We start from the raw sequence: 24,852 nt of genomic DNA on the forward strand, positions 1-24,852 counted from the left end.
CGTAATAATTTCCTAATTGCTGGCTGAGAACATTGTGCGATGATGAGATGAGCTGCACACAAGTGGGACTACTGGGCTTAATTTGCTTCACTCAGTGTCACGATGTATGAAAATACATTACTAACAATCACAATCGCATCTCTGCAGACGTTTATTAGACCACTTCAGTGCAACATCACAAGCTGGTCTCAACACGCATGACGAGCAGGTACAACAATTACACAAACCGGCATCTTTTGTCCCGCATTTAAAAGGAAAATGCAGTGAAGCAGATTTAGCTGAGCGATTCGTTTGGTCTTCGGGTCATGTGATGACGTCATGGCAGGTCTTGATCGGAAGGTGTCTGTTTTAGTTTCCGTCTTGACAGGACATCTGGCATGTCTGAGGATGTCCTGCAACACACCGCAGCATGACTCATGTAAGCAGGGGAGGTTGAAATAAGATAAAACATGATGAGGGAAAAACACTGACAACTATTGAACATGATATGTTTGAAGGCATCAGTTTATGTATAGTTGTGTATAATATAACACTTATAATCAAGAGCCAATCAAGAGATGTGAGAAATCTGGGCCACAACAGTGGAGGGAGACAATCTTCCCCCCCAAAATACTATTTTGACTGACAATAACTCACAATTCACACAGCCGTTACAAGTCAAATGTTAAAACGAAGAACACGAACAATTGATGCTGTTCTGGTCAGGCAGCTCAAATAAAAGCATTATTCTACTGTGAGTTAGGAATGCGCTGACCCCTGCTGGATCACAAAGAGCTCTAAGACTCCAGCTACACCCTGTGTTAAACCTGCCACAGAGGCTGCACTTAATAAATATCAGCAGGAGTCCACCCGGGGCTTATGTTGGATAATCAGATCGTCATAATTTTGGACACGTGTCTGTGTGTGTGCATGTATTTCTTTTAGAGGCACAAGTGTATAGTTTCCTACTAAGAAGATTGTTCTTCTACATTTGCTACTGCAAATACAAATAATGTTAATGGCTAATGTTACTGTGGTATAGCAACCAGCTAACCACCAGCTAACATAGAGAGTGGTGATGATTATTAATCTGTTTTTATTGTTTTCGGTGGGAGAGATTCCCACATGAATACTGTAAGCCTACCTGCATTATGTGTCACTGCTGAGGGCTTTGTATGCGCTTTTATTGTATTCTATTAATATCAATGAAATTACATAGTTGTGTTTACCCTGATATATTGGTAAGGACAAATAATGTTTTTCCCAGGGTGGGTTTTACCCCTGTGTATCTGCAAAATGTTCATTACTTTTCTCTCGACCTTAACATAACAAAAGCTGAACAATATGAAATTTAGGGAATTAAAATTACTTTTTACACGTTATGATCTTTAAGGTAACAACTTCAAATTTGACTCAACTACCACCTCCCCATCCTGCTCATCCTTTCCTTTATTGCACTCTGTGAACATGACATCATCACGTCACCTGTTGCTCTTGTGTGTCAGTTTCTCTTCTACATTAACTTCATATGAACATAAATCACAGGATATAAAACTGGTCTCATACCCCTCCTCTGGGTTGGTCTCAGCCATTGGTCCGCCCTCCACAAAGGTTCCCATTCGACTCTTCGACCGCTCCAGGTTGAGCTGACTCTGAGTTCCTGCCAAGAGCAAAGATAGAGAGCAGATAAACACACTGCAGCATTCATTCCAACATGACATGTTCAACCAGTCTGAAGATCTGAGAGCTGTAATCAGACGATGTATTACGATTTATAATTACAGTACGTCACTGTATGCTGCTAATGTAGAGTTCATTTTGGCCTTGATTTTTCCGTGCACTGACATATGTATATAAATGTCCACAATGTATCTCATGTTTATAACCCTCTGTCAGATTGCCTCAGTTCAGTGTCTCTTGTTTTTTTCTCCATAAAGGAGTTACGAAAAGAAGGAGCCGTGGCTTTTTTTGGTTGCTGTTCAGCTGAATCCCATGAGGCAGTAGAGAGATGACTGATGCTCTGCAATAACCACCTAGACACAACACCTCTCTCCCTGGTGTTAACTATTAGCTCTCCAGTGTGCACACTGGTGTCAGATTTGTCATCAACAGATAACAGACATGATGGCTCACCGCTGAACACAGTATCTGATGTTACATGATAGCTACACGCTTGGCTGCCACTCTGTTGAAGCATTAAGAAAAAGGCAGGCTCGCGCACGCGCATGCACACACACACACACACACACACACACACACACACACACACACACACACACACACACTCGCTCACCTTCCCTTCTTATCGTCTCTATGGGCTGATCAGGAGCCGGATTGGCTGGTGTTGGGTGCACTCTGAAGTTTCCTGGGAAAATGTTTATATTAATCACAGGATGACATCATGTGCTGAAACAATTTTTTTTTTTAAAGTGAAGTTAAACTGGCAATAGACATCTTTTAACTTATAATTTTGAAGTAAATGCTGAGTGCACAGTGTAATGGCTGTATCAGAATGACACCATCCGCCACCATATAGATCCAAAACAGGAAGAGGCACTGCTTTCCCCGGTCACTGTCCTGAGGTGACGGTGGAATAACTAGAATAATTGTGAAAGCTGTACATTCTAAAAAAAAAACAAAAAAAAAAAACCCTGCTGATGGAGGAGGTTAAGAAGGTGACTACCAGGACTCGAAATGGTTCAAAGGCATCACACTTTCTACTTGATCAGTAAGTAACAAAACCTGCCCAATGTTTAAATGACGTCGAGGTTTCTTGTTCCCGGGCTGCTAGCGGTAGCCGTGTTGCTAACGCTGGTGTGTGCGTCAGCTATGGCCAACAGTAATGGCACACGGAAACTCTGAGATGGTGAAAAGTTATAATGTTGTCTCCCGAAGCTTTCAATGTAAAAGTATTTAAATCAAATTTTCAGATAATAAAAAAGTCCAACAACTTACCAAAGGACGGAAGAATATGGTTGATGTTCAGCCAGGCTTTGATGAAGGGGTAGATCGATATGAGCAGGCCTGGACAGCAGACAGCATTGTTAATTTTGACAAATGATAAAAAAAAACACTGCTTCAGCAACAGTTTCCTTGGTTGGAGGGGTGGTTGTCATACTCAATACTTTTTAGGTATCAACCCAAATAACTCAGCATCAAGTACTGTCGAAACGTATCCTGTTAATCACACTTACACTTGATCATTTTTGTACCCAAACTACTATTTCTATGGTTTCGCTCGCAACCAATCACCACAAGCGCTCTTAGATTTGATGCGACGTGTGAAGACGGTGAAGTCGAGCGCGGTGTGTTTGACAGAGCCGATCAATTTGAACACTTTCGAAATGTATTTGTGTAAAAACCTTTTTGGTTCACATTCCCTCTTCAGACATACCCAGCCTTAATTGTTTGAATAAATAAGAAGTAATAACAGATTTATTGTAGTATGAGTGTGGTTTTTTTTTGTCATAATCTTGACAATCAATCATATTCATTCTTTGCCCTGAAAATGTTGTGCACTGCAGGCTGTATAAAAACATATCAAATTCCACTGTGGCACAGAAGCACAAATCTAATCACTTGCATTTTCTCATTTATCGCAATCTGCTAATTTTATTTTCTCATACAGACATAAATTGCCTGCGAGTCACGCAAGGAGATTGAAAAACTCTGTTCTTCTTTATAGAAGTTTTCATGCTTGCAGACACGACGACCAACAATGAGATTGTTTGATCTAATAGCCTTCAGATTGTTTTTAGTGTAGCAGATACAGTGTGCGATGTTTCCTCCCGCTCAACCTGAAGTATAAAGTAATATCTGAACCGCAGGGCTTGTGTGCCTCTCAGTGGCACTCTGCTCCAATTCAACTCAGTTATTGATTTCCCATACAAGCCACAAAAGCTGGAATTAAGCCCTGGCAGGTCCTGAGGGTGGCTGTGATGCATGTATGTGCTTAAAATGTCATGAAACTGCAGAAGGAGTGAAAAGGATCTGCCGAGAACACTCTGTTCATACTCATTAGTCAGCCTATGTGTTGGAGGAGGCATCAAGGCACATAAGCCCCAAAACACATAATTAGATGCTGCTTATCTGCACAAGTGCTGCCAGAGTGAGTGTCTCTGTCAAGCCGCTGTGCACAGTTTTGATTTGCCAAATTCTTGCGTACATTAGAAAGACAGACTAATTATTGAAAGCTGATCAAATCATCGGTGAGAATACCTTTCACGTTATCAATGCCATGCTAATGCTGGCGCCTCGTATCAAACGTTCGTTGCCCTTTGCTGTTTCGTTCCTTCCAGGAAAGCAGTTTATCTTGGCAGTGCAACTAGTCAGGCTGTCAGCCGGTTCCAGTTACACTGTTGTATCAAGTGATCAAAGGGTGTGTTTTTCAAGAACGCTGGATGGAAAATGTCACAGTCCACAGAGCTTTCATCTGAATATATTATTTTAATAAAACCAGACAAAACACTGATGAGAATTTTTTTAAGCCTTGTGTTATTTTGGTTTCTTCATTATTTGGTGTCTGGCAGATCTCAGTGCTGCATGCATGAAGGTTATCATTTTCTGTTCACCTCTATCAAAAGCATAAATATAGAAAATGTAGTTGTAACCTTTCCTTTCGCCACGACCCAAGCTTGCACAATGATGAAGGGGACAAAACATGGAAATGACCATATAAAGCACTGTTAGAACAAATAAAGAAATATTTATTTTTGAAATGTTTTATGCTTGAAAATTTAAGGATTCCTTTGTTTTCCAATAAGTCATTCACAAAGACATGCACAGTATCTTGTCATACATGGTGACACAATGTAATGTTTGTGCTCAGTTAGTCCCCAAAAGAGGTCTCCCTTGTTTAACCGCTTATGAACAAACCACTATAAAAGTCTAAAATGAGAATTTAAACAAATTTGAGAGGCGCATTGCAGCGTAATGTAAACATTGTACAGGGGATCTGAACATTTTTAAGAAGAAAAATGTCATGACTTTTGACAACTTGTATCAATTGCTCTCACGAAATCTGTCCTCCTGAAACCACCTCTGATCGAATTTACATAAAGCCCACAAATCAAAAGCTAGTTAACAAGTTTTCCTCTTCGGGTAAAATATGATGATGACAGCCACACACACACAGCGTACTCCCGCCACCTACAAAGCGGAGTGTATGCTACCTATTTAATGTACAAACAAGCAGGTGTAGAAGTAGACTTGGGTTCGGCTTTAGAAAAAAAATTTTCCTACAACTTTTCAAACACTCACCGAGGCCTCCCGCTCCCAGGAAGATACCTCCTACAGCATCAGCATCACACTGTCTGGACACCCCAATGATGATGCAGCCCGCCACAATGCTGAGCAGGGCCGAGCCCACCCGCAGCCCATGGTACTCCCCAACGCTGACGGGGTTCATTCAGCAGGTGGAGGCCCCCACCTGACCTTCACACACACGCACACACTCTGTCCTTACACTGCAACCTCTGTTTCGACTTGGGCCCTCACTGCCACTGACAACTTTACTGTCATCTGCACGAGCCTCGCCCCTCCCTTTCTTTCACTCTCTCTGACACAGAAACACTTTCTCTGGCAGGGCCTCTTTCTCTATTCTCCCTTGCTCAAGACGTCTCATACATCTTTAAAGACAGAGCTCTGGTTTCCATTGCCACCGAAAATGAGAGAGCATGTGCCGCTGACTCTTATGACAGCGATACGTGTCCTACAAATCTGATCAGAGCGCTCTTCCTACCAGCACCAGCATCGAGTATCACATACGCTGCGAATGCCTCGAGTGCAGTTTGGGACAAATGTCCAGGAAAACTACAAACAGCTGTGTGGCTGTCTAAAACACGTGCAGTGCGTCAAGGACTCAGAAGTGAGGCAGCAGTATGACTACGGGGGCAGAGAGAGAGGGCGACAGAGTTAGAGTATGTGCTACTTGTGTGATTTGTCTGTGAGCTTGAAGGGAATGTGTAATGAAAGGTTCAGAGACTACTCTACGGTGGGGGCCCGAGGCCATCCATAAAGGCCTGCAGTTGCCATAGGAATAGCATATCCATGGCAACAGAGGGAAAAAGAGGGTAAGGACGATAAACACTGGTGAATAGGATAACAAATGAACTTTCTGGGTAGAAGAGAAACAGTGACACATTTTCTGTTCGGCAGGTAAACGCCTTCTGTCTTTGTATAAAGCCACATGTCTGCATCAATTATTAATCAGTTCTTGAGAAACAGCACGTCTGTGTATGTTGTGTGCATCTGTGACATACACAGCTCATACCTATTGGATACTTGGATGGTTTCTTTCCACCAATACACCTTGGGAGGCTGAGCACACTCATTACATGTGAAGCAATAACCACAAATTGGTGACACTAATGAAACTCATCTCTCAGTGTGGCCTCTCAAGAGATAGGGGGTCTCAGAAGATTATTGATGGCTCAAAGAAAAATTACTTTTAAATATAATTGCTCTTGTACAGTTTATATTTCATTCTAATGTTATTATAAACGTTGTTTTTATTTTATGTATTTGTACTTAATCTATCTTGCTGCATCTGTAACAATGGAATTCAATAAAGGATTGTGTTATCTTATCTTACAAAACCAACTTGATAACATTACTGCATCATCTTAGCCCAAATGCTGTGATCTCTCTGTTGGTTTAATACCTTAATACCAAGAACCACTTGTCTTGTAAATGTCTTGCTCTCAAAGGAATAAGACCTTCAATAAAAAATGTTAAAAAGACAGACAAAATGTAGTCACAAGCATGTAATTGCAGTAACTTTTTCATAAGCATGTGGAACAGTTTACTTTTGATTGGTGACTTCTCACTTCAATTAAAATAATTGTTTGTCTTCTTGAATAGCATAATGCTGCGGGACATGATTAACTGTTGACATGCGCTGCCATCTAGAATTATGTTGAGCGATTACATTTTCACATTAAAAGAAATAAGTTCTGCACATAACTTGTTGCAAAATCAGTGACGCAATGACAAAAACATATGCGTTGGCCGGGAATCGAACCCGGGTCAACTGCTTGGAAGGCAGCTATGCTAACCACTATACCACCAACGCCTTAACACTCTGTGTTTTTAGGCCCAAAATACATCTGATCCCAGACCAGTCACTTGAATAGATGCTAGATATATCTACATCTTACACGGACGCGTGTCGACCACCTTTTTAAGGCTATCAAGGCCCAAATCACCTTCTATGTTTCTACAAGAACATTTTACTTAGTTTTTAAAAGTCAGTTTTAAAACTTGGTGTTACGTGCAGGGTCTGGTTGAAATCAGTCTATTTCATTACATTTTAAACACTTGCCCGTACCCATTTATTTTACCGTTATAACAATCGGTAGAGATTTGGCATATTAATTGGGTTATTGTCATTATTATTAACTCGCCACTGAATCATGATCCATGTCAAACACGTTACGTAGACTGAACTAGCGTTGCATCACTTTAGGGGTGTTAAAGCGGAAAATAGTTTATCAATAAAAAACGCAAAATCACGTTGGCCCGTACGGGGATCGAACCCGCGACCTTGGCGTTATTAGCACCACGCTCTAACCAACTGAGCTAACCGGCCATGAGAGGCACCAGTGAAAACAAGGGAAGAAGTATGTCGATGAAGGCTTGCAGTTACCTAAATAATTATAATCTGAAGTGCTAACATCGCACGTACCTGGGCCAAGACAAGTGCAGTACCGAGTCCTCACCGACTCTGCCAGGACACCGTCACACACGAAGGGTTTAATAGCCTTTAACTCCCTTCCAGTTAATAAGAACTGAAGAAGCATCCTGGATGGGAGGCAAACGTCCAGTTGCCTATGATACAGAACTAAAAAAAAAAATGTGAAAATACTATGGTTAATAGTCCCATGGTCACGTTACCGTGGTTGAGTGTGTTGGAATAGATATATTGTTTCCAGTCTCTTCGCATCATTCAGACCTCGTGGCGCAACGGTAGCGCGTCTGACTCCAGATCAGAAGGTTGCGTGTTCAAATCACGTCGGGGTCAGTCTTTTTTTCCCTCTTACCTCTGCTGTAAACCCTACAATCATTTCGCTGCGTCTCTTGAGGCATTTACAATTTTTGAAGGCTGTACTCTTGGGCTGCACACCTAACAGTTTCTGCATCTTATCTATACTACCTCCGTATGAGCAAACATCTTACTGTTTTTCCTTGGACTTGTCATTCCTCCATACAAACAGGATTTCTGTTGCTGTATGATTTGTAGAGAATAGTCTGCAATGTCTCATCTGAAATGCATCGGCTGCAGACATCAGCCCCAAAACTTTAACTCACCGAAACTAAATCACAGCGACGGTCGAGACTTCAGTGAACTGTCCCCCGAAAAGCAGCCTCCGTCCAGCGAGTAACAGAGTCAGACAGTTCCTGTTCACTGATGGCATTTATTTAATTATGTAATTTACCGCAAAAAACGTAACTTCATCACTTTTCAGGATGTTTGGTGGGTCAGGATCTCAATTACAAAACATTATTACAGCATCCATATAATTATAAACTGTCAGGGGGATTAGATTGACTGGGGGGGACACACCGGGAAACACCTTGAAAACACCTTGAAAACACAGGATGTCATTATCATGATGTGTACCCTCACGACTTTTTAGGAGCCGCTGTGCTGGCTTTCTGTGTGAATTAATGGCATTTCTCTTTAAGGCGAAGCTTCGCTCCCTGTGAATCACCATCGGTGGAGAATTGGCGAATCACCGCTGCGGCACTAATGTGTCTGCTCCTGTGTGAAAGGGTTTTCTGACACCACCAGTTTGTCTGACAAGCAGAAAAGGGACAATTACCGGTAAAAAAAAACTGGGCTCGTCCGGGATTTGAACCCGGGACCTCTCGCACCCTAAGCGAGAATCATACCCCTAGACCAACGAGCCACACTGCCATCTCGGCCACTATGAGACTAGACAAAAGGTCCAACTGTCCACAGTCACTTACTACTTATTTTCCGACGAATTTTACTTTATAGGGTGGACAAACCTCCTAAAATGCGGCCAATGTCACCAGAGGTGCACAGTCATTCAGTAACTAATGTTTTTAGATCTGCCTCTGCCAGAAAACTACAACCAAAAAACATTTTCTACAAAGGTCCATACTTACTGTCTTTTCCTGCGAGGTGGATACAATAACGTTATGTCCGTTATGTTTTTTTAATGATGAACATTTACCACAAATTAATCCACAAAACTCGCATGAACAAGAGTATTCAAGGTTTTATTTCTGGTAGAATTTTAGTTTGCCATTTTTCATCGAAGTCAACATAAAACATATAGATATTATGAAAAGGAACAGATGAATCCTCAAATTGTGATTAGCTAGCTTACATTTAAAGCTACGTTTGAGAAACTAGTGTTAGCATGCGATGTATAAGCTAACAAGACACAGTATGACTTGTGGTTGCTACACATAACGTTAGCTTTACTTTTGCTTTATTTGTTTTGGAAATTGTTATCCGGTGTTAGCAAAGCTACATACCTTCAAAATGAGCTCATGCGCTGCGCACCTGTTGGCACCGGCTATCCCACCTTGGCTACATTATTAGCAGTTAGCGGTTAGCAAGAAGCATAGCTTGACAGTTGGCCAACTAGTTTAGCAACATTCCAGCCTAAATATAAATGTATTATTATGTGCACAACTAATTTCAACGGATATTTATTTGCCTGAGATTTAACCACGATTTTTAAAAAATGTCTGTTTTGTTCATTTTATTTTTCATGGCAACTTCCATCACTTTTTATGGTAGGAGTTACTTTATGTTCCTCTTCTCTTGGGAACAATTGAAATACTTGTGCCACATTCAGATGGTGTGTGAGAAGCTTACATTGCAGTGCACTTGAGAGGTGGGGGTAGGGCCGGTGCTGTACCCCCATCCTAAATACTCCAGATGCGTAAGAACAACGTAATACCCGCTTTGTTCAAAGAACACTTAGTGTGTCATTTTTAATAACCCTGAATTTACTGTTCACATTAGGCGCATTATACCGCCAGAGTGATACATACTCACCTCCTCGCTGGTTCGTGATTACAGTACAGTCAGCAAATCTTTCTACGGCATACGGGTTTTATCTGTTGTCATGTGACCCACACTCAGCCATCTTGTGCGAAACGAAGAGAGAGAGAGAGCCCAGAGAGAGCCACACAACTCGCATACAAACCTTGTGCTGTCAGAACAAGCAGAGGTAAGACAGCCAAAGTTTAATACACTCGGAAGGACAAATCGTACCACTTAAGTCAAGTGACATGTAGGGGAGCCAGATTCTGACGAGCTGGGTTGCCTGGGACTGTTGTTAAACCACCATGTTTACTTGGCCTTCCAGCACCGGGCTCTAGTGCCTCTGTGTGCGTGTCCGGGCCGTGTGAGGTGCGGGACGGCTTGACGAGGAAATGTTGTTGTGGATCCTGGCTGCTCGAAGGCCGCGTGTAGCTAGTTAGCCAACCTGTTAGCGTGCTAGCTACAAGTGTTGAGGGTAGGGATCAACTTGTGCAGGAGCAGCGTTACGGTTGTAACGTGGAGTATATCATAAAATGTCTTCTCATGTGTTCAACTATATAGGTGTCAGTGCACATGTGTGGCAATATGTTAGCGCATGACAGGCGAAGGGGATACAACGCTGCTAGCTACCTAGTTGGCCGTTAGCTAACGCGCTAGCACAACCAGCTTTTGGCTACCGTCCTGCTGGCTAGCGTAAAGCCCCTGGTGTGGCACGAGCGTGTAGCAAACTGGAACTTGGACTAGCTACAGCTCTGCTGCCATCTCTCAACATAACTACAAGTCGTCTGTCAACATTTAACCATCAGGGGAAGTGTCGGTAAATGTCAGGTACTAGTGCCCTGTTATTACCCATCCATGATGGTTATTTATCCGGCTGGCTAGCTTGCTACGTTAGCTAACGTAATGTTGGTAACCCGATGATGATTTCCACTTAACCTTCCCGAGTGACCATCACGGCCCGAAGCCAACTTTAAACATCATGTAATAACTTTACTAACACGAGATTCAGTGAGATCTCTAACAGCAGGATAGGTCAGTTTGGTTGTATCAGTGTAGCCGTGTATTCCCTGCTTCCCTGTTAGATTAGCATTAACGTCACACGATGGACACTACACACGGTAGTTGGCTAACTCTCCGGACAACTTTGCTACAACATAATGGGCCGTCATTTTTTTCCGCTGACTGATGTTTCCTGCTTATTTAAAAAAAAAAAAAAGATCCAAGTGTGACATGATCAGACAGTTAAAAGTTTTGTTGTTGTAACAGTAGCCGAGCCTCTGGATCGTAGATGGATTTTCAAACGAGTCATAATGTTATGTAAACTCAAGCCTGGCGTTCAGTTTTGACCCTATATGAACACTGACAAATGTGCGAAGCGTGCAGGAGGGCTGCCACAAGTATCACTAACTTCAGTTGAGGTGCTGTCGTTATCGCGTTATCTACCAACTTACACGTGGCTTAAAATCCTGGCTCCCATATGGTCAAACGGTGTTGTGAGTGACCGTCGCCTTCTGTGGCTGATAGTCGAGGAAGCCTCGCTGCTTGATACACATTTTTGTTTTAAGCCTTCGGTTCAAAGAAAGTATTGACAGTGGATTCAGTCACTTAGACGAACCACTATTGTTTGCTTAAAAACATGATTATTTATATTCATTTGCTAAAGTAGAGGAACCCTCCAAGTTGTCAATTACAGGTGTCTGACATACCCTCCTTGCAAGCTGGGAGACCTCCTAAAATAGCTTTAGGAGACTGAAATTGTACACTGCTGGAGCACATTGTGGGACAGGCTACATATCCTGAGGAGCTGGAATACATTGACAACACCTTAAGTGTTATTTAAAATTCTGTAGTAAAGGGTTTGGTAAATGCATTGCCACAGTAAAACCAACATTATTTAAAACTGGGATAGTGATATGACAGCTTATGTAAAATATACATGGCAAAATTATAAACTTTGCTCAGTGAAAACTGACTTTAATTGTCCAGATTTCAACATAAAGTGATGACGACGATGATGATTATGATGATGAATAATGATTCTGTTGAATCCTAAAAAAAGCAGAAATGTGCACTGCAGTTCAGCAGTTGCTTCATGCAACACATGGTAAATGTCAAAGCCTAATCAACTCTTACTTTCCCAAGGATGTTCTACAGTATGTTTGAAGAGATATAATTAATACTTCATCAGTATATGAACAAGACAACGATCACAGTCCATTGAGTATGTTGTGGAAAAATGACTACCTCACGGTTGCAATGTGTGTCTTTTTAATTTCTTGGATTGTATTCATTTTATTAACTGTCGTACGGTTATTACTATACGTATACGTGTTGAGTGGTAATAATCATTTTTCTTTTTTTTAATATTCGTAGAACTTCAAGGAAGAATGGCCGAAACCCAGACACTTAACTTTGGACCAGAATGGTAAATGAGCTGGCATGAATTCATGATTAGTCTGAGGGAAATGATTTGTAGCTTGTGAAACTGGTTTTCTGTTGGGGCCCAGTGCAGCTTTTGCATACATGTCCAAACATGCGAATTGCCATCTGAGCTGTAGTGTTGTCTCCCTTCCTCTGTCCCTTCTGTTTTTTTTACCACCCTTTGTCTTGCTGCAGGCTCCGTGCCCTGTCTGGAGGTGGTGGCAGCGGCAGTGGTGGTGGAGGAAGCGGCTGCACGGTTGCCTCTCCACCCCTCTCACCTGCATTGCCAAAGTATAAACTTGCAGACTATCGCTACGGGAGAGAAGAAATGTTAGCACTTTATGTAAAGGATAACAAGGTGGGTAGACCCGCACTGTCTGGATATGAGCTGTTGATGCAGGCTTGCAGTCAGTGTGATTTGCATACAAATTATATTACTGCTGAGGATTGATTTACATTTACCTTACTTGGTGTGACTCTTTCAGAGCTTCATGAATATTAACAGTGAAGCTGTGATTGTTTGTTTCTGTCCTCTAGATCCCTATAGACCTTCACGATAAGGAGTTCCTGCCCATATTGCAAGAGGAGCCCTTGCCGCCTCTGGCACTCGTGTCTTTTACAGAAGAGGAACAGGTAGGAGAACCTGTCATAGTATCAGATCTCTATCGTAATGAGAAATGGTAGAATCAGAAGCTGTTTCTGACTTGTCTCTGAGATGAAATTTAATGTCTCATTGCCCTCAGGCCAGTTAGCTTTTTATACTATTTTCTTGGATTATACGGTACTTCTGCAAACTAGCCTACACATTCAGGGGCAATGCAAATAAAAAAGAAAACCTGTTCTCCCCTCCCCCGTTTGTGTTTGCAGAGAAATTTTTCCATGTCTGTAAACAGTGCAGCTGTACTGCGGCTGACAGGGCGAGGAGGTGGGCCGATAGCAGGGGCACCAAGAGGCCGAAGTACCTCAAGGGGTAGAGGTAAGAATTGAACTAAGATAATGCATGAATGTGTAGTGTTACCTTTCTCACCTGTTTTTACGCCATTGAAACACAATGGTAGACTAATTTTAGGTATTCAGCTAATCTGCCTGTGGAGGTTGAGATGTCTTAACAACTGCAGACAGTTGAGATGCTGCTGAAGAATCCTACTAATTTGGCCACAGCTTGAGACAAGGGGTGTAATATTAGCACTCTGTAGGTGCTGTGCTTACTCAGCCAATTCTTCCCCAGCTGCTTAAACTCATAATGCATGTGTCTCAAACATGAAAAACCCTGTCTGAAGTGGGAATACTAGTAGCACACACATACTCAGACAACTTTACACTTTTCTCAGTCACTTAACGCTGAATATTGTATTTTTAGAATGTTGTTTTAGAGTAACTCTTGGACAGGAAGAGTTTAGAGAAGTTCAGTACAAAACAGCTCCGGCTTTCTGTGTGCTTCAAATAAACTGTGTCAACCTTTTCTGAAACACCCTAAATTAAAGGTTAGTGAGAGGCCATGACATATAAAGGGGGTTTTATTATAAACAGGAAGTTCCCATGTACAAAAATCAGACCTGGACAGTAATACTAAAGCATACTAAAGGCAAACTACACGGTCACTGTTGGCTGATATTGTTTACAACTCATGGAGAGGACAGATGAATTCAAAAACCACAAGGGCTGTTTTATTGTACATCTTCTGGATGTGAAGGGAAAGTACACCATTATGAATCAGCAGATTGGTTCAGTTGCTGGTGGAAGTTTGCTTATGTATTATGCATGTGTTTGGTAAAGAAAATATAAATCATTGAACATTAAATTCAAATGTATTCATCTGAGTATCTGTGACTTAAAGCTGCAAAAAAGTGGGCTTGTGCTTCCTGATCATCTGTTTTGGAAAACATCTCATGTTCAAACCTCTGCAGATGTTTAGAAGGTTATACACAGTCTTTAGCAACTAGATGTCTTTAGGTCATGTTATTCTAATCTAATCAACTTTTTGATTGTTTTCAGGCCGGGGAAGAGGAGATGGAGGGTTTTACCAAAGAAGTTTTGATGATGTGGAAGGTTTTGGTCGTGGAGGGAGGGAAATGCACCGCTCCCAAAGCTGGGAAGAAAGGTATAGAAATACTCATTTGTGGGAAAGTTTTATTGTAGGTCTGTCATTGTTTTGACAATGTACAAAAGTTTAATTGTTGTTTCTGTTTGGCAGCTGTTTGACAACTTTTTGCCATGACTTTACATAATGTGTGGTTTTGTTTCCACGCCAGGGGAGATAGAAGGTTTGAAAAGCCAGGTCGAAAAGAGCCAGGTAGGTGATGCATTTTGCCGCTCATATAATCAATACATGATGTACTCACTGGCAAAAACACTAGCTGATGTACGTGTTGTTCTGTCATCCCAGTCGATGCTGCTCCAGGACATTTTCAGATGAATCACAGTAAGTGTTTTATTTATGCAAATTAAATTGACCTAATAAGAGGTTCATATTTCTTTAGTAGGTGTGAATCAAACAAATAACCATTTTCAATGTGATCTATCAGTATAATGATGATGGCTTCACCATTAACCATCCCTCTACCCACTCCTCTTTCTAGTCCGAGGCAATTATGAAGATGGTGGAACAGGTCTACCGAGGAAGCACGAATTCACGCGTGCAGAGAGTGAGAACTGGCGTTCTTCTCGTGATGATCAGAATGGTGAGGATGATGAGGGGGGCTGGCGCCTGGCGGGTTCTCGACGGGACGGTGACCGGTGGTGCCCTCCGAGCCCAGGTGGGCACTACACCGACCACATTACCAATACATTTATCTTTGATAAATTATCTTTGGTAAATGTACGTGTGTTCTGCCAGTTTTGATGTGTGACCTGTTTCAGAATAAGGCGCATTTGTTTTACAGCATGTACACTTCTGTGGATATTAGAATGATGTTACATGTACCTTGTACAAATTAAGGGCATATGTTTTATGTAAATGAGACAATTCAATGGTGCAGTGATTTTTCCTTTCCTTGCCTCCCTGTGCTTTTGAGCTACACCTCTAAACGCTAAAAGAATTAGGCTGTTACTTTATGTGGATGCAGTTTGTTCAGTAGCACAAACATGAACTACAAAAGGTAACTAATTTTCATTTTGCTTAGATGGGCCTCGGTCCGCAGGGTGGCGGGAACACCCAGATCAGCGTCGCCGTTTCCCATTTGATGCCAGAGAAGACGAGCGGGGCTACAGGAGGCCACGGTCAGGCAGCGGCAGCCTGGAGGACGAGAGGGACAGCCTGCCAGAGTGGTGCCTCGAGGACGCAGATGAGGAGGCCGGCACATTTGACTCGTCAGGGGCCTTTCTCTCACTCAAGGTAAGACAAGACCTGAGAAGAATTTTCAAATGAATAAGTGAATCAAGCAAGGACTTTTAAATGAAGTGTTGATTGTTTTATTTGTATGTTACTGTAATTGTGTTATTTGTTGTGTAATCAGAAAGCCTCCAAGGAACCGATCTTGGAGGAGGCGGAGCTCGAATTTAAGCCCTTGGAAGAGTGTGAGGAGGGTCTGGAGGAGGAGGACAGTCACTCCAGGGAGACCAAAGAAATGGAAACAGAGGCCAAGAGAGAGGCTGAACGAAAAGGTCAGTCAGTTTGATAGTTTCTGGAGTACTGCATTTATAGGATTCCTAAAATCATTTCTACCTTGTTTGAATTTTCCTTGGCTTCTTTTCTTCATTAGTCAGAACCTTCAGTTAATCTACAGAGAAGCTCCATTGAAGCCGTTACAGCGTCTTGCTGGTGTTGGTTATTTAATCTGGGAGAAGTTTGACTAAATGGGCAAGCTGCAACTTGCAACATGAGAAAATTTCAACTTACCAAAAGAAACCCCTTATTTTCAGTGCATGCATGATCATGAAAGAGGACTCATGTATATGCAAGTGTATCTACAATATGTGAATATTGCTCTTGTGAGGCGGCCCCCTTGGTCTTGCTACTGCCATTTTCTTGATGGACCATGATATTCTGTCGACTTAACACCAGAGTTCGACAAAGTAATCCTACCTACTGTAACAGGAATTAAAAAGTCACACTGCATTAAATATACTTGCAAGTGAAATTTTCTTTGATTGGGAAATATTTTTTCGCTTCTTTTTTTTCTTTGCCGTCAAGGATACAAAATAACACAGCAGACTTACTTGGTAGATGGTGATAAAATAGGAATTTCGTGGTGGCAAATTCAAACCAATTTAAAGCCTTGAGATGTGACTACGACCAGAGAAAAGTTCACTTTGGTCATACTATTTATTATCAATTACAACATCAGTCATAACGAAAACCTTTTTTTTTCCTAAATCAAGGAGCATAGTTATATTGTCGATGATCCCATCTTAACATTTATTGTTTTTTGGGTTTTTTTTGGTTTTTTTTTTTTAGAGTTGGCCAGAGTGTCAGAAGAGGCTGCACCTGTTGCTTCACCTGTTGCTCTACCAATCTCGGAGCCCCAGGCTCCAGCCCAGTCTATGTCTCATAGCCAGCAGAGTAGAACAGAAGAGTCTGAGAGACCAGCTGAACGGCAGCCACCCCGGGAGCTCCCACCAGAGCCCTGCAAAGTCCCCCTGCACATCCCCATGTCTAACAGCATGCTTGAGTCCCTACCCATGACACACATTTCTACCACTCTTGCAGGTGGGATTTGTGTCTGCAATCACTGTGCTTCTCACTGTTCATTTGATTTTTTTGGTACCACCTCCCTGGACAACTTTCTAATATCTGCTTTTTTTTCTCGTCAGAAGTATCCGCTCCGTCGCCCGCCATCCAGCTACCGCAGCAAAAGCCCATGGAGATTCCTGTGGCGATGAACAATCCATTGTCTTTCTCTTCAAGTATGTTGGCACCTATTGGCAGGCCCGCTGCTGTGCCCCACGACACAGATGAAGACGAGGGACTGAAACACTTTGAGCGGGTAAGTTGGTAGATTTTTAACATGAAAATCTGTCATGAGATGTTACAACGATCCAACGATAGACAGCTACAAAATTTGACACTAGGAATATAGCGCTAAAACTGTTGATTAATCAGGAAAGGCGAGGCAGTCCTGTAATGTTGGATTATGTTGCTTTTAACAGGATTATGAGTAATGCCACACCTTGAAAATTCTTTCTTTGCTCCCTTCCGTCCCCAGGAGGCGGAAAAGATGGTAGCATACCTACAGGATGGTGTGGTCGATGATGACAGACTTACAGCAAAGACTTCAGAGAAGCCTAAACCTGCAGGTCTGCCGCTCACTCACGAGGCTGCTCTCAAGTGGTTCTACAAAGACCCCCAAGGGGAGATACAGGGTGAGACAGGAAGCAGTTTTATCTACTTAAAATGTGACTTAAAAATTGACACCTATTTATAGAATTGCTCCACTAATGTCCCTGAATCTCATTTTCTCTTTTTGTTTATTCTCAGGTCCATTCAGTAACCAGGAAATGGCTGAGTGGTTTCAGGCTGGTTACTTCACCATGTCTCTCTTAGTCAAAAGAGGATGTGATGAAGTGTTTCAACCGCTTGGAGAGATCATGAAGATATGGGGAAGGGTACCGTTCACTCCAGGCCCTGCACCTCCACCACTACAGGTATGAGGTGGCTAAATGTGGCTGTTTTTTTTTATTCCTATTGCCCAAAAGATTTGCTCTGCAATCAAGAAGAGCTCCCAGTCCCAGCCATGGCCTGTAGATGGTGTGCTATTCTATTCTTTCTACAAATGAGATGTTTCAGAGAAGCCTTTATATATCAGTTATTTTAATGTTAGTGCTGAGGGACCCTTTCTCTCTGTCATTCTGAATATCTGAGGACCAAAAAGATTGCAAATATTTAATGTGTAAGATTGTTAGTTATTTATTATAACATTGATATGGTTCTTTTTTTGTTGTGGCCAGCTGTCTTTAATTCTAAAGTGAAAATAAATCTTTAATGATCATTGTTAAATACAAAAAACTCTAAATCAACTCAGTTCAAGTTAATTCAGTATTTAGCAGAAGACAATTGCAGCCTTGGTTGAATACATAAAGGTCTGTGTTACTTTCTGCTCAAGTTTTGTCAAATAGCTCAGAGATGTGAACAGCAGTTTTGAGGTCCAAATTCTTCCATTTTTTTTTTGCCGAGCCATCAGCAGCATTTGAGCCAGAAGTCCTCTTCCTTGCTGGAAGTGATATACTTGTAACTACTTTGTGCTTATTTGCCTGCTGTGATTTATTCTGTCTTTTTTATGTAATGCAGGGGGATGGTGATCAGGAGAGACTGAAGAGGCAACAAGAGCTCACTGCTCTCAACCTTTACCAGTTACAGCAGCTCCAATACCAATACCTCCTCAGGTACACCCAGCTCTGATCTGACACTGACACATGTATAGCCTGTCTCACTGTGTAGGTACAACACGGGAATTAGGAAGTTAGTTCATGTATTTCTCATGATAAAGATTAGCCTCCACCAAACCTCCACCAATAATAGAATCCATACATCAAATATTAATGCTTACAGGAAATAAACGTTAGTCAGCTTTCTACATTTGTCAAGTGATAGTCATTCAACCACATCCAGCTTCATATTAACTTCATTTCCTGGGTTTCTCTAATTTCTCCCTCCACTTGTCTTCCACTGCAGGCAGCAGTATGCTCAGGCCCTGGCCCAGCAGAAAGCTGCAGCTCTTAGCTCAGCTCCTGTTCAACAGCAGCAGCAGCACCAACAGCAGATCAACCTGCTTCTACAGCAATATCAGGCTCTCAAGCTAAGGTTGATAACAACCACATACAATATTGTGCAGTCATATCTCTGTGTCTTTGAAATAGATCTGTACCTTTGCTTCTGTGTTATAAATATTACCTTGGCATCAAGGGAACATGGAATTTATTAATATCTATTTATATCTATATTTTCTTATATTTCTGTAGAGCGTCTGAGAGCCTCCTACCTCCTGTTACCCGGTCCCTGTCTGTACCAGATTCTGGTTCTGTGTGGGAAATGCAGAACTCGTCCTCTCAGGCTTCCTGCACACCAAACCTCCAACAAGCTACCCAAAGCAGTGAGTTTCTCCCTGAAATGTTCTGCACACTCGGTTTCCTCTTCAAAAAAGTTATTTTGTTATAGCAGGTGTAATACGTCACACTGTATCCCTCTCAACAGCGTGGGATAGCAGCAGCGTGTGGGATTTACCTATAGACTCCGTGGCGCAGGCTCCAACCATCGAGCAAATGCAACAGTTTGAAAAGTCAAAGTCGGCAAAGGTGAATCATATTTCTGCTCACTGTTTGTGGTTGTGGTCAGTGTAAAAATGGGTTGGAAAAGTCACGATCGTCTGCAGTTTTCATTGAATGTAACTTAAATGTAAATCTAAATGAGTAGCATTTTACCAGTCGGTTGCAAAAAAAAAAGGCTAAAAACAAACTAGTCACTAGATGGCAGAAGTGTACTTGACAAAAATAGAACTAGTTTCGCCTCAGTCCAGTACATTCAGCTGATGTTCTGTGTTTTATTGCCAAACATGCAAACCCGAGACCTACATTTTTGTATACACACTGTGGTGCATGGGTTTATAACCAGCACTGAATGTTTTCAGGTTGGTATGGTAATTTAAATAAAAGCTTTTTAACCGTCTTTGCTAGGAGAGTGCCTTGGATTTTACCTTCTTTTTTTTTCTTTTTAACTTAAGCGTTCCCTACCATAAAGCACCTTTATCACGCTCTGTTTTGACATCCTGATCACCAAAAACCAAGACTTTTTCTTTACAACCTATTTCTATTTAGAAGTTTAAAAAATAGCTTTGCTCAAGCAACACACCTGGTAATGCATTTGGTAGGCATTAATGTCCACTTTACTAAAACTGGAAGCTTTGCATTTAAATCTATGTAGATTTAACCAAAACTGCTTCCTGTTTCTTTAACCAGTGACCTCTTTCTGCCCTTTCAATTGTGCTACTGGTTGAACCATTGTAACCATTTTTTAAAATTATTTATTTATTTATTTTTTACAAACGTTTCATGCAAAATAATATCATTTGTAAAGAGGATTTTCTACAACTTAAAAGCATGACAACAAACTGATGAAAAATGTAGAGTAGTCCTCTCACCCATCTGACTGTACAGAATCGGGCATCTGTGGCAGCTGATTCCTAACATTTGAATGGTGGTTTAACGTTAGTCAAAATTATTTCTTGTCACATCTCTGCAGATAAAACCGTGAATGTATTTTCATTTTCTGATCCAACAGTTGGATATGGAGAGGCGTGAGGCAGAAATGAGGGCCAAAAGGGAGGAGGAGGAAAGGAAACGACTGGAGGAGGCCCTGAGGGCTCGCCAGGAGGAGGAACGCAAACGTTTGGAAGAAGAGGAGCTGGCAAGGAAAAAACAGGTGGAGCTTAAAGCCGTTGAGCTACTGTTTCATTGTGAGTCACTTATCTCTGATGGCGGTGAGACTGACCCGGTGTTGTCAATCTTAGGAGGAGGCATTAAGACGGCAGAGAGAGCATGAAGAGGCACAGCGTAGGCAAAAAGAGGAAGAGGAGAGGCTGGCGCAAGAGGAGGCTCTCCGTAGATTAGAGGAAAGGCGGAGAGAAGAGGAGGAGAGGAAGAAACGGGAAGATTTCCTTCGCAAACAGGTAAGCTAAAGAAACATAAACATATCGTCACTGTATCTCACCTGTGCAGTTTCTCCCTAATTTGCAACTTCTGCCTCACCAGGAGGAGGAGCGCAGAAAGCAAGAGGAACTTGAAGTATTGAGGAGGCGTGAGGAGGAGAAGCGAGCGGAGGAGGAGGCAGCAGCAGCTGCTGCAGCTGCTGCTCTGGCGCAACAACAGGAGGAGGAGCAGAAGAGGAGAGAACAGGAGGCCCAAAGACTGCAGGAGCAACAGAGACAGAGGCAACAGCAACAAGAGGCCCTCCGGAGACTTCAACAGCAACAACAGCAGCAGCAGCAGCTTGCACAGATGAAGGTGAGGGAGCAGAGGATTAGTTAGCAGAAGTAAGCAGTATGAAATGTATTTAAAGTTAACAAAACTCCTCGTCCTGATCTTCAGCTTCCATCCTCCTCAAAGTGGGGCCAGCAGTCGACCAACACTCTAAACCAGACTCAGAACGCCCTGTCACTGGCCGAGATCCAGAAACTGGAAGAGGAGAGAGAACGACAGGCACGGGAGGAGGTAAGGACTGCGAACAGCCGTCCTCCTTTTTAAAGTCAGGCTGGCTGTGGTTTGGTGCCTTTCTTGAGGTTAAATGAATGTCTTTTGACTTCATACACACTAATTCATGTCATCCTTTTCTGTCCCCGCCTCCACAGCATCGACGTCAGCAGCAAGAACTCCTGAAGCTACAGCAGCAGCAGGCCTTGCAGCTGGCCCAGCAGCCCCAGGCCAAGCTGTCCGGTTGGGGAAGTGTGGCCAAACAGCCGGCTGCCACCAAATCATTGCTGGAGATTCAAAGGGAAGAAGCCCAGCAGATGAAACAGCGGAAGGATCATCAACCCCCACAACAACACCCCACCGTCACCAACCAGATCCGCAGTCAAACCAGAACTGTACGTGACTTATGTGATACTGCATCTTACTGGTTAAAAGAGGATGAAAACCAAGTTTTAGACATCAGCTTGGGCTTTGAGAAATTGTGCTGGTATTTTCTCACCATTGTCTGAAATTTTAAGCCAAACTGACTTTTATAAAGTAACTTGACCCAAGAAATGAGAATTATGTCAGTAACCATATCTCCCTCTTGTCACAGCCGTCTCTGAGTAACTCAGTGTGGGGGTCTGTGAACACCAGCACTAACTGGTCAGACTCCAGCAGTATTTGGGGTGACACCCACAACTCGAACATGGGCTTCTGGGATGAGGCTGTGAAAGAGGCTGTCCAGCCACCTCCCCAACCCAAGAAAGGCAGCACGCAGAAGAACAACAAAGGCAACGCCAACCTCAGGTATTTATCAGGAGTGCCAGAATAAAAGTCTGATTTAAAAAAAAACTTTGAAAGATATGAGTAATAAGAGTTTGACACCTTTTTGTTTTCCTCCTGCCTCTGTATGTGCATCTACAGTAACTCTGTGAGTGGGCGGGTCAATAAGAAGGTAGAAGAGGAGGAGAAGCTGCTAAAGTTGTTTCAAGGGGTCAGTAAGAGTCAGCAGGACACCTTCATGCAATGGTGTGAGCAAACTCTGCACACCCTCAACACAGCCAACAATCTGGATGGTAAGACTTGAAAAACATTCATGTTGTGCAAAGGCACGCCACCCACAACTATTGATGGACCATTTCTGGAAGCCGAATTCACAAATGTTCTCCATCTGTCTCCCTGCCAGTTCCCACGTTTGCATCCTTCCTAAAAGAAGTGGACTCTCCATATGAGGTGCACGACTACGTCAGGGCCTATCTGGGGGACACTCCCGAGGCCAAGGACTTTGCCAAGCAGTTCCTGGAACGTCGTGCCAAACAGAACGCTAACCAACAGAAACAGGCACCACAGAACCAACAGCAAGCCCTCAAGCAGCAGCAGCAGCAGGTGCGCAACACTGAAGTGAAACCAGTGAGTTAAAGGCTCAACGTACGGGTTCCAAATGTTTTCAGCCCATGTTGCCTCTCGGAAGCCGTGTGATTCAGAGCAGTCTAAGCAAGTCATCTGACGCTGTCAGTGCTATCACATGGCCATGCTCTCATTTACATTGGTGGTGTGACGGTCTCTTGCGTCACCCTTTTGGATCAGCCTCAAAAGATGTAATCAGTCTGCTTGTTTCCTAAAGGGGATCAAATCCTAATCTGTCCATCTGATCGTCTTGTCAGTCTGGTCTGGCTTGTTAAAGCTGCATATCAAATCAGTTTAAAGCTCTAACGTGACTTCTTTCTTCTCTTTTGCCCAAAATTGTGATCAGGTGTGTGTGTGTGTGTTGGGGCTCATCACGAGCAGCCTATCACTGAGTAGATTTTAAATATCTTTTTGCATCAGTTTGACTATAGTTTATCAGGTATTTTGATTTATTTTACCATCACACTACATATCGAGATTTTAATATCAAGGTCACACATACTGTTATGGATTGTGCCCATCTTGCCAAAAAAAAGATGCAAAGAATATTAGTAATCAGATAAAATTTTTAGTAATTTAGCTTCTCGACGTTTTGTTTGATTTTAAGTCTTCTGCATCTCATTATTGTGTCACAATAATATATTACTGGTATTATTTACTCTGATCAGATTCAGCAATAACATTTTTCTTGTGTCATAGATCAGAACTTGACAAAAAAAAAAGCTTTGTTTCCCTGCAGTGGAGTCAGTCTTTTAAATACACACTTGTGTTTTGCTCAGGATTCTGTATGGGGTGGAACAGGATCTTCGTCGCTCTACCAGTCGAACCATACGAGTGGTCAGCAGCAGCAGCGCTTTGAGACCGTCACCTCAGGGAAGAAGAAAAAGAAGCAGAAGATGGTCCGTGCCGACCCCAGCCTTTTAGGTGAGAGCAGAATCTCAGTAAATCTGCAGCCATGTGTCACAGCTTTTTTTTTATATCTCGTCTGCTAACAGGATGTCTTTTTCATTCACAGGTTTTTCTGTGAACGCGTCATCTGAGAGATTGAATATGGGCGAGATTGAGACTTTGGAGGACTTTTAAGAGACTGCAGCCAAGCAAACCTCCACTGACTGTGTCTGATATGAACAGCAGCTGTTTGACCCGAAACCCCTGCTGCTGTGCCCCCTCGACTGCTTCCACGACTTTCACCTTCATTTTTGGTTTCCCGTTTATCAGACATGACTCTGGTAATCCCTCTTAAATTCTTTAAAAAAAACGATGAACTCTGAGGCAGGGTGTGCTCCCTGTTGCCTACGGACCTATAATCTGACGAAACCCCTCCAGAGAAACGGACTGGAGGGAACTGGCCAGTGAAAACAACCGACCAACCAAGACGGCAGTCGCCAGATAAACTCACGGTTCTGGAGAGGCGTTGATCTGCTCACCGACCAGATGCTCGAATCCCATGTCGTGTCCCTGGCAAATTTCAAATTTGGCATCCATTGTATGGGATGTTTTTTGTTTGTTTTTTTTTCTTTTTTAAGTGTGGATATACAGATGGGGTGGTTGGGGTATTATGGGAAAGGTTAGAGAGATTATATCCATTGTTTTTGTTTTATTTATTGAAATTTTCCCCTTCACACTTTAAGCCCCCCTCCCCCTTCTCTTCTCCCTCCCTGTTTTCTGCTGGGTGTTCATGGATGACGACGGCAGAGTAGAGCCCAAGGATTCGTGCCCACTTATGTCCTGTTTTAAGGACATCGTCAAAAGTTCCAAGTAGTTATCTATTTCTTGTAAAATACTAGGCTGTTTAAAGAATAAACTTTCAATTCTGCATCTGTATTATAATATATGAAAATGATCTGCTGGAGTCATACTTTTTTTATTGCAGTATGGAATAAAACAGTCTGATATGTGGGCTGTGCACACCTGTGTCT

The 24,852-nt window shown here is 42.5% G+C and overlaps 2 protein-coding genes and 4 non-coding genes across 15 annotated transcripts; 2 read left to right on the forward strand and 4 right to left on the reverse strand.

The window, feature by feature from the left end:
* Nucleotides 1–129: 129 nt before the first annotated feature.
* kncn (kinocilin) lies at nucleotides 130–10,357 on the reverse strand. Of its 5 annotated transcripts, none has more exons than XM_037082767.1 (6): nucleotides 9,487–9,633; nucleotides 7,664–7,819; nucleotides 2,935–3,003; nucleotides 2,273–2,344; nucleotides 1,546–1,639; nucleotides 130–392 (listed from the first exon to the last, which is right to left on the reverse strand). In XM_037082767.1, exons 2-6 carry the CDS (start codon nucleotides 7,776–7,778, stop codon nucleotides 317–319), a joined length of 426 nt encoding a protein of 141 aa, XP_036938662.1. In that variant the 5' UTR covers nucleotides 7,779–7,819; nucleotides 9,487–9,633; the 3' UTR covers nucleotides 130–316. The 5 variants fall into 5 exon arrangements, with proteins under 5 accessions (XP_036938662.1, XP_036938664.1, XP_036938666.1 ...); XM_037082769.1 differs by having other exon boundaries at nucleotides 7,664–7,806; nucleotides 9,487–9,624; XM_037082770.1 differs by lacking the exon at nucleotides 9,487–9,633 and adding an exon at nucleotides 10,016–10,151 and having other exon boundaries at nucleotides 134–392; nucleotides 7,664–7,806.
* trnag-ucc lies at nucleotides 6,980–7,051 on the reverse strand. Its single transcript has one exon. It is a non-coding gene; the product is annotated as a tRNA-Gly (tRNA).
* On the reverse strand, nucleotides 7,494–7,567 carry trnai-aau. Its single transcript has one exon. It is a non-coding gene; the product is annotated as a tRNA-Ile (tRNA).
* On the forward strand, nucleotides 7,928–7,999 carry trnaw-cca. The gene has a single exon. It is a non-coding gene; the product is annotated as a tRNA-Trp (tRNA).
* trnap-agg lies at nucleotides 8,817–8,888 on the reverse strand. The gene has a single exon. It is a non-coding gene; the product is annotated as a tRNA-Pro (tRNA).
* gigyf2 (GRB10 interacting GYF protein 2) lies at nucleotides 10,106–24,830 on the forward strand. Of its 6 annotated transcripts, none has more exons than XM_037082755.1 (29): nucleotides 10,106–10,190; nucleotides 12,377–12,428; nucleotides 12,620–12,782; nucleotides 12,962–13,057; nucleotides 13,292–13,400; nucleotides 14,420–14,525; nucleotides 14,677–14,717; nucleotides 14,811–14,846; nucleotides 15,004–15,180; nucleotides 15,547–15,758; nucleotides 15,880–16,027; nucleotides 16,821–17,072; nucleotides 17,177–17,349; nucleotides 17,569–17,725; nucleotides 17,841–18,007; nucleotides 18,651–18,745; nucleotides 19,035–19,163; nucleotides 19,322–19,452; nucleotides 19,554–19,654; nucleotides 20,637–20,777; nucleotides 20,866–21,024; nucleotides 21,107–21,358; nucleotides 21,443–21,565; nucleotides 21,703–21,939; nucleotides 22,140–22,333; nucleotides 22,451–22,602; nucleotides 22,713–22,936; nucleotides 23,713–23,857; nucleotides 23,949–24,830. In XM_037082755.1, exons 2-29 carry the CDS (start codon nucleotides 12,391–12,393, stop codon nucleotides 24,014–24,016), a joined length of 4,026 nt encoding a protein of 1,341 aa, XP_036938650.1. In that variant the 5' UTR covers nucleotides 10,106–10,190; nucleotides 12,377–12,390; the 3' UTR covers nucleotides 24,017–24,830. The 6 variants fall into 6 exon arrangements, with proteins under 6 accessions (XP_036938650.1, XP_036938651.1, XP_036938652.1 ...); XM_037082756.1 differs by lacking the exon at nucleotides 10,106–10,190 and adding an exon at nucleotides 10,458–10,478; XM_037082757.1 differs by lacking the exon at nucleotides 10,106–10,190 and having other exon boundaries at nucleotides 22,713–22,912.
* The last annotated feature ends 22 nt before the right edge of the window (nucleotides 24,831–24,852 follow it).

This window comes from Acanthopagrus latus, chromosome 21 (genome assembly GCF_904848185.1).
Source record: "Acanthopagrus latus isolate v.2019 chromosome 21, fAcaLat1.1, whole genome shotgun sequence".
NCBI classification, from domain to species: Eukaryota; Metazoa; Chordata; class Actinopteri; order Spariformes; family Sparidae; genus Acanthopagrus; species Acanthopagrus latus.

What these genes read in the sequence shown, in the direction of transcription:
- kncn (XM_037082767.1), bottom strand. Translation starts at nt 7,778, where the DNA reads ATGCTTCTTCAGTTCTTATTAACTGGAAGGGAGTTAAAGGCTATTAAA. An exon ending in CCATATTCTTCCGTCCTTTG is followed by an intron (nt 2,345 to 2,934) that starts GTAAGTTGTTGG and finishes ACATTTTCCCAG; the next exon opens with GAAACTTCAGAGTGCACCCA. An exon ending in GAGACCAACCCAGAGGAGGG is followed by an intron (nt 393 to 1,545) that starts GTATGAGACCAG and finishes GGTGTGTTGCAG; the next exon opens with GACATCCTCAGACATGCCAG.
- gigyf2 (XM_037082755.1), top strand. Translation starts at nt 12,391, where the DNA reads ATGGCCGAAACCCAGACACTTAACTTTGGACCAGAATG. An exon ending in CTGCACCTCCACCACTACAG is followed by an intron (nt 18,008 to 18,650) that starts GTATGAGGTGGC and finishes TATGTAATGCAG; the next exon opens with GGGGATGGTGATCAGGAGAG. An exon ending in CACAGCCAACAATCTGGATG is followed by an intron (nt 22,603 to 22,712) that starts GTAAGACTTGAA and finishes TCTCCCTGCCAG; the next exon opens with TTCCCACGTTTGCATCCTTC.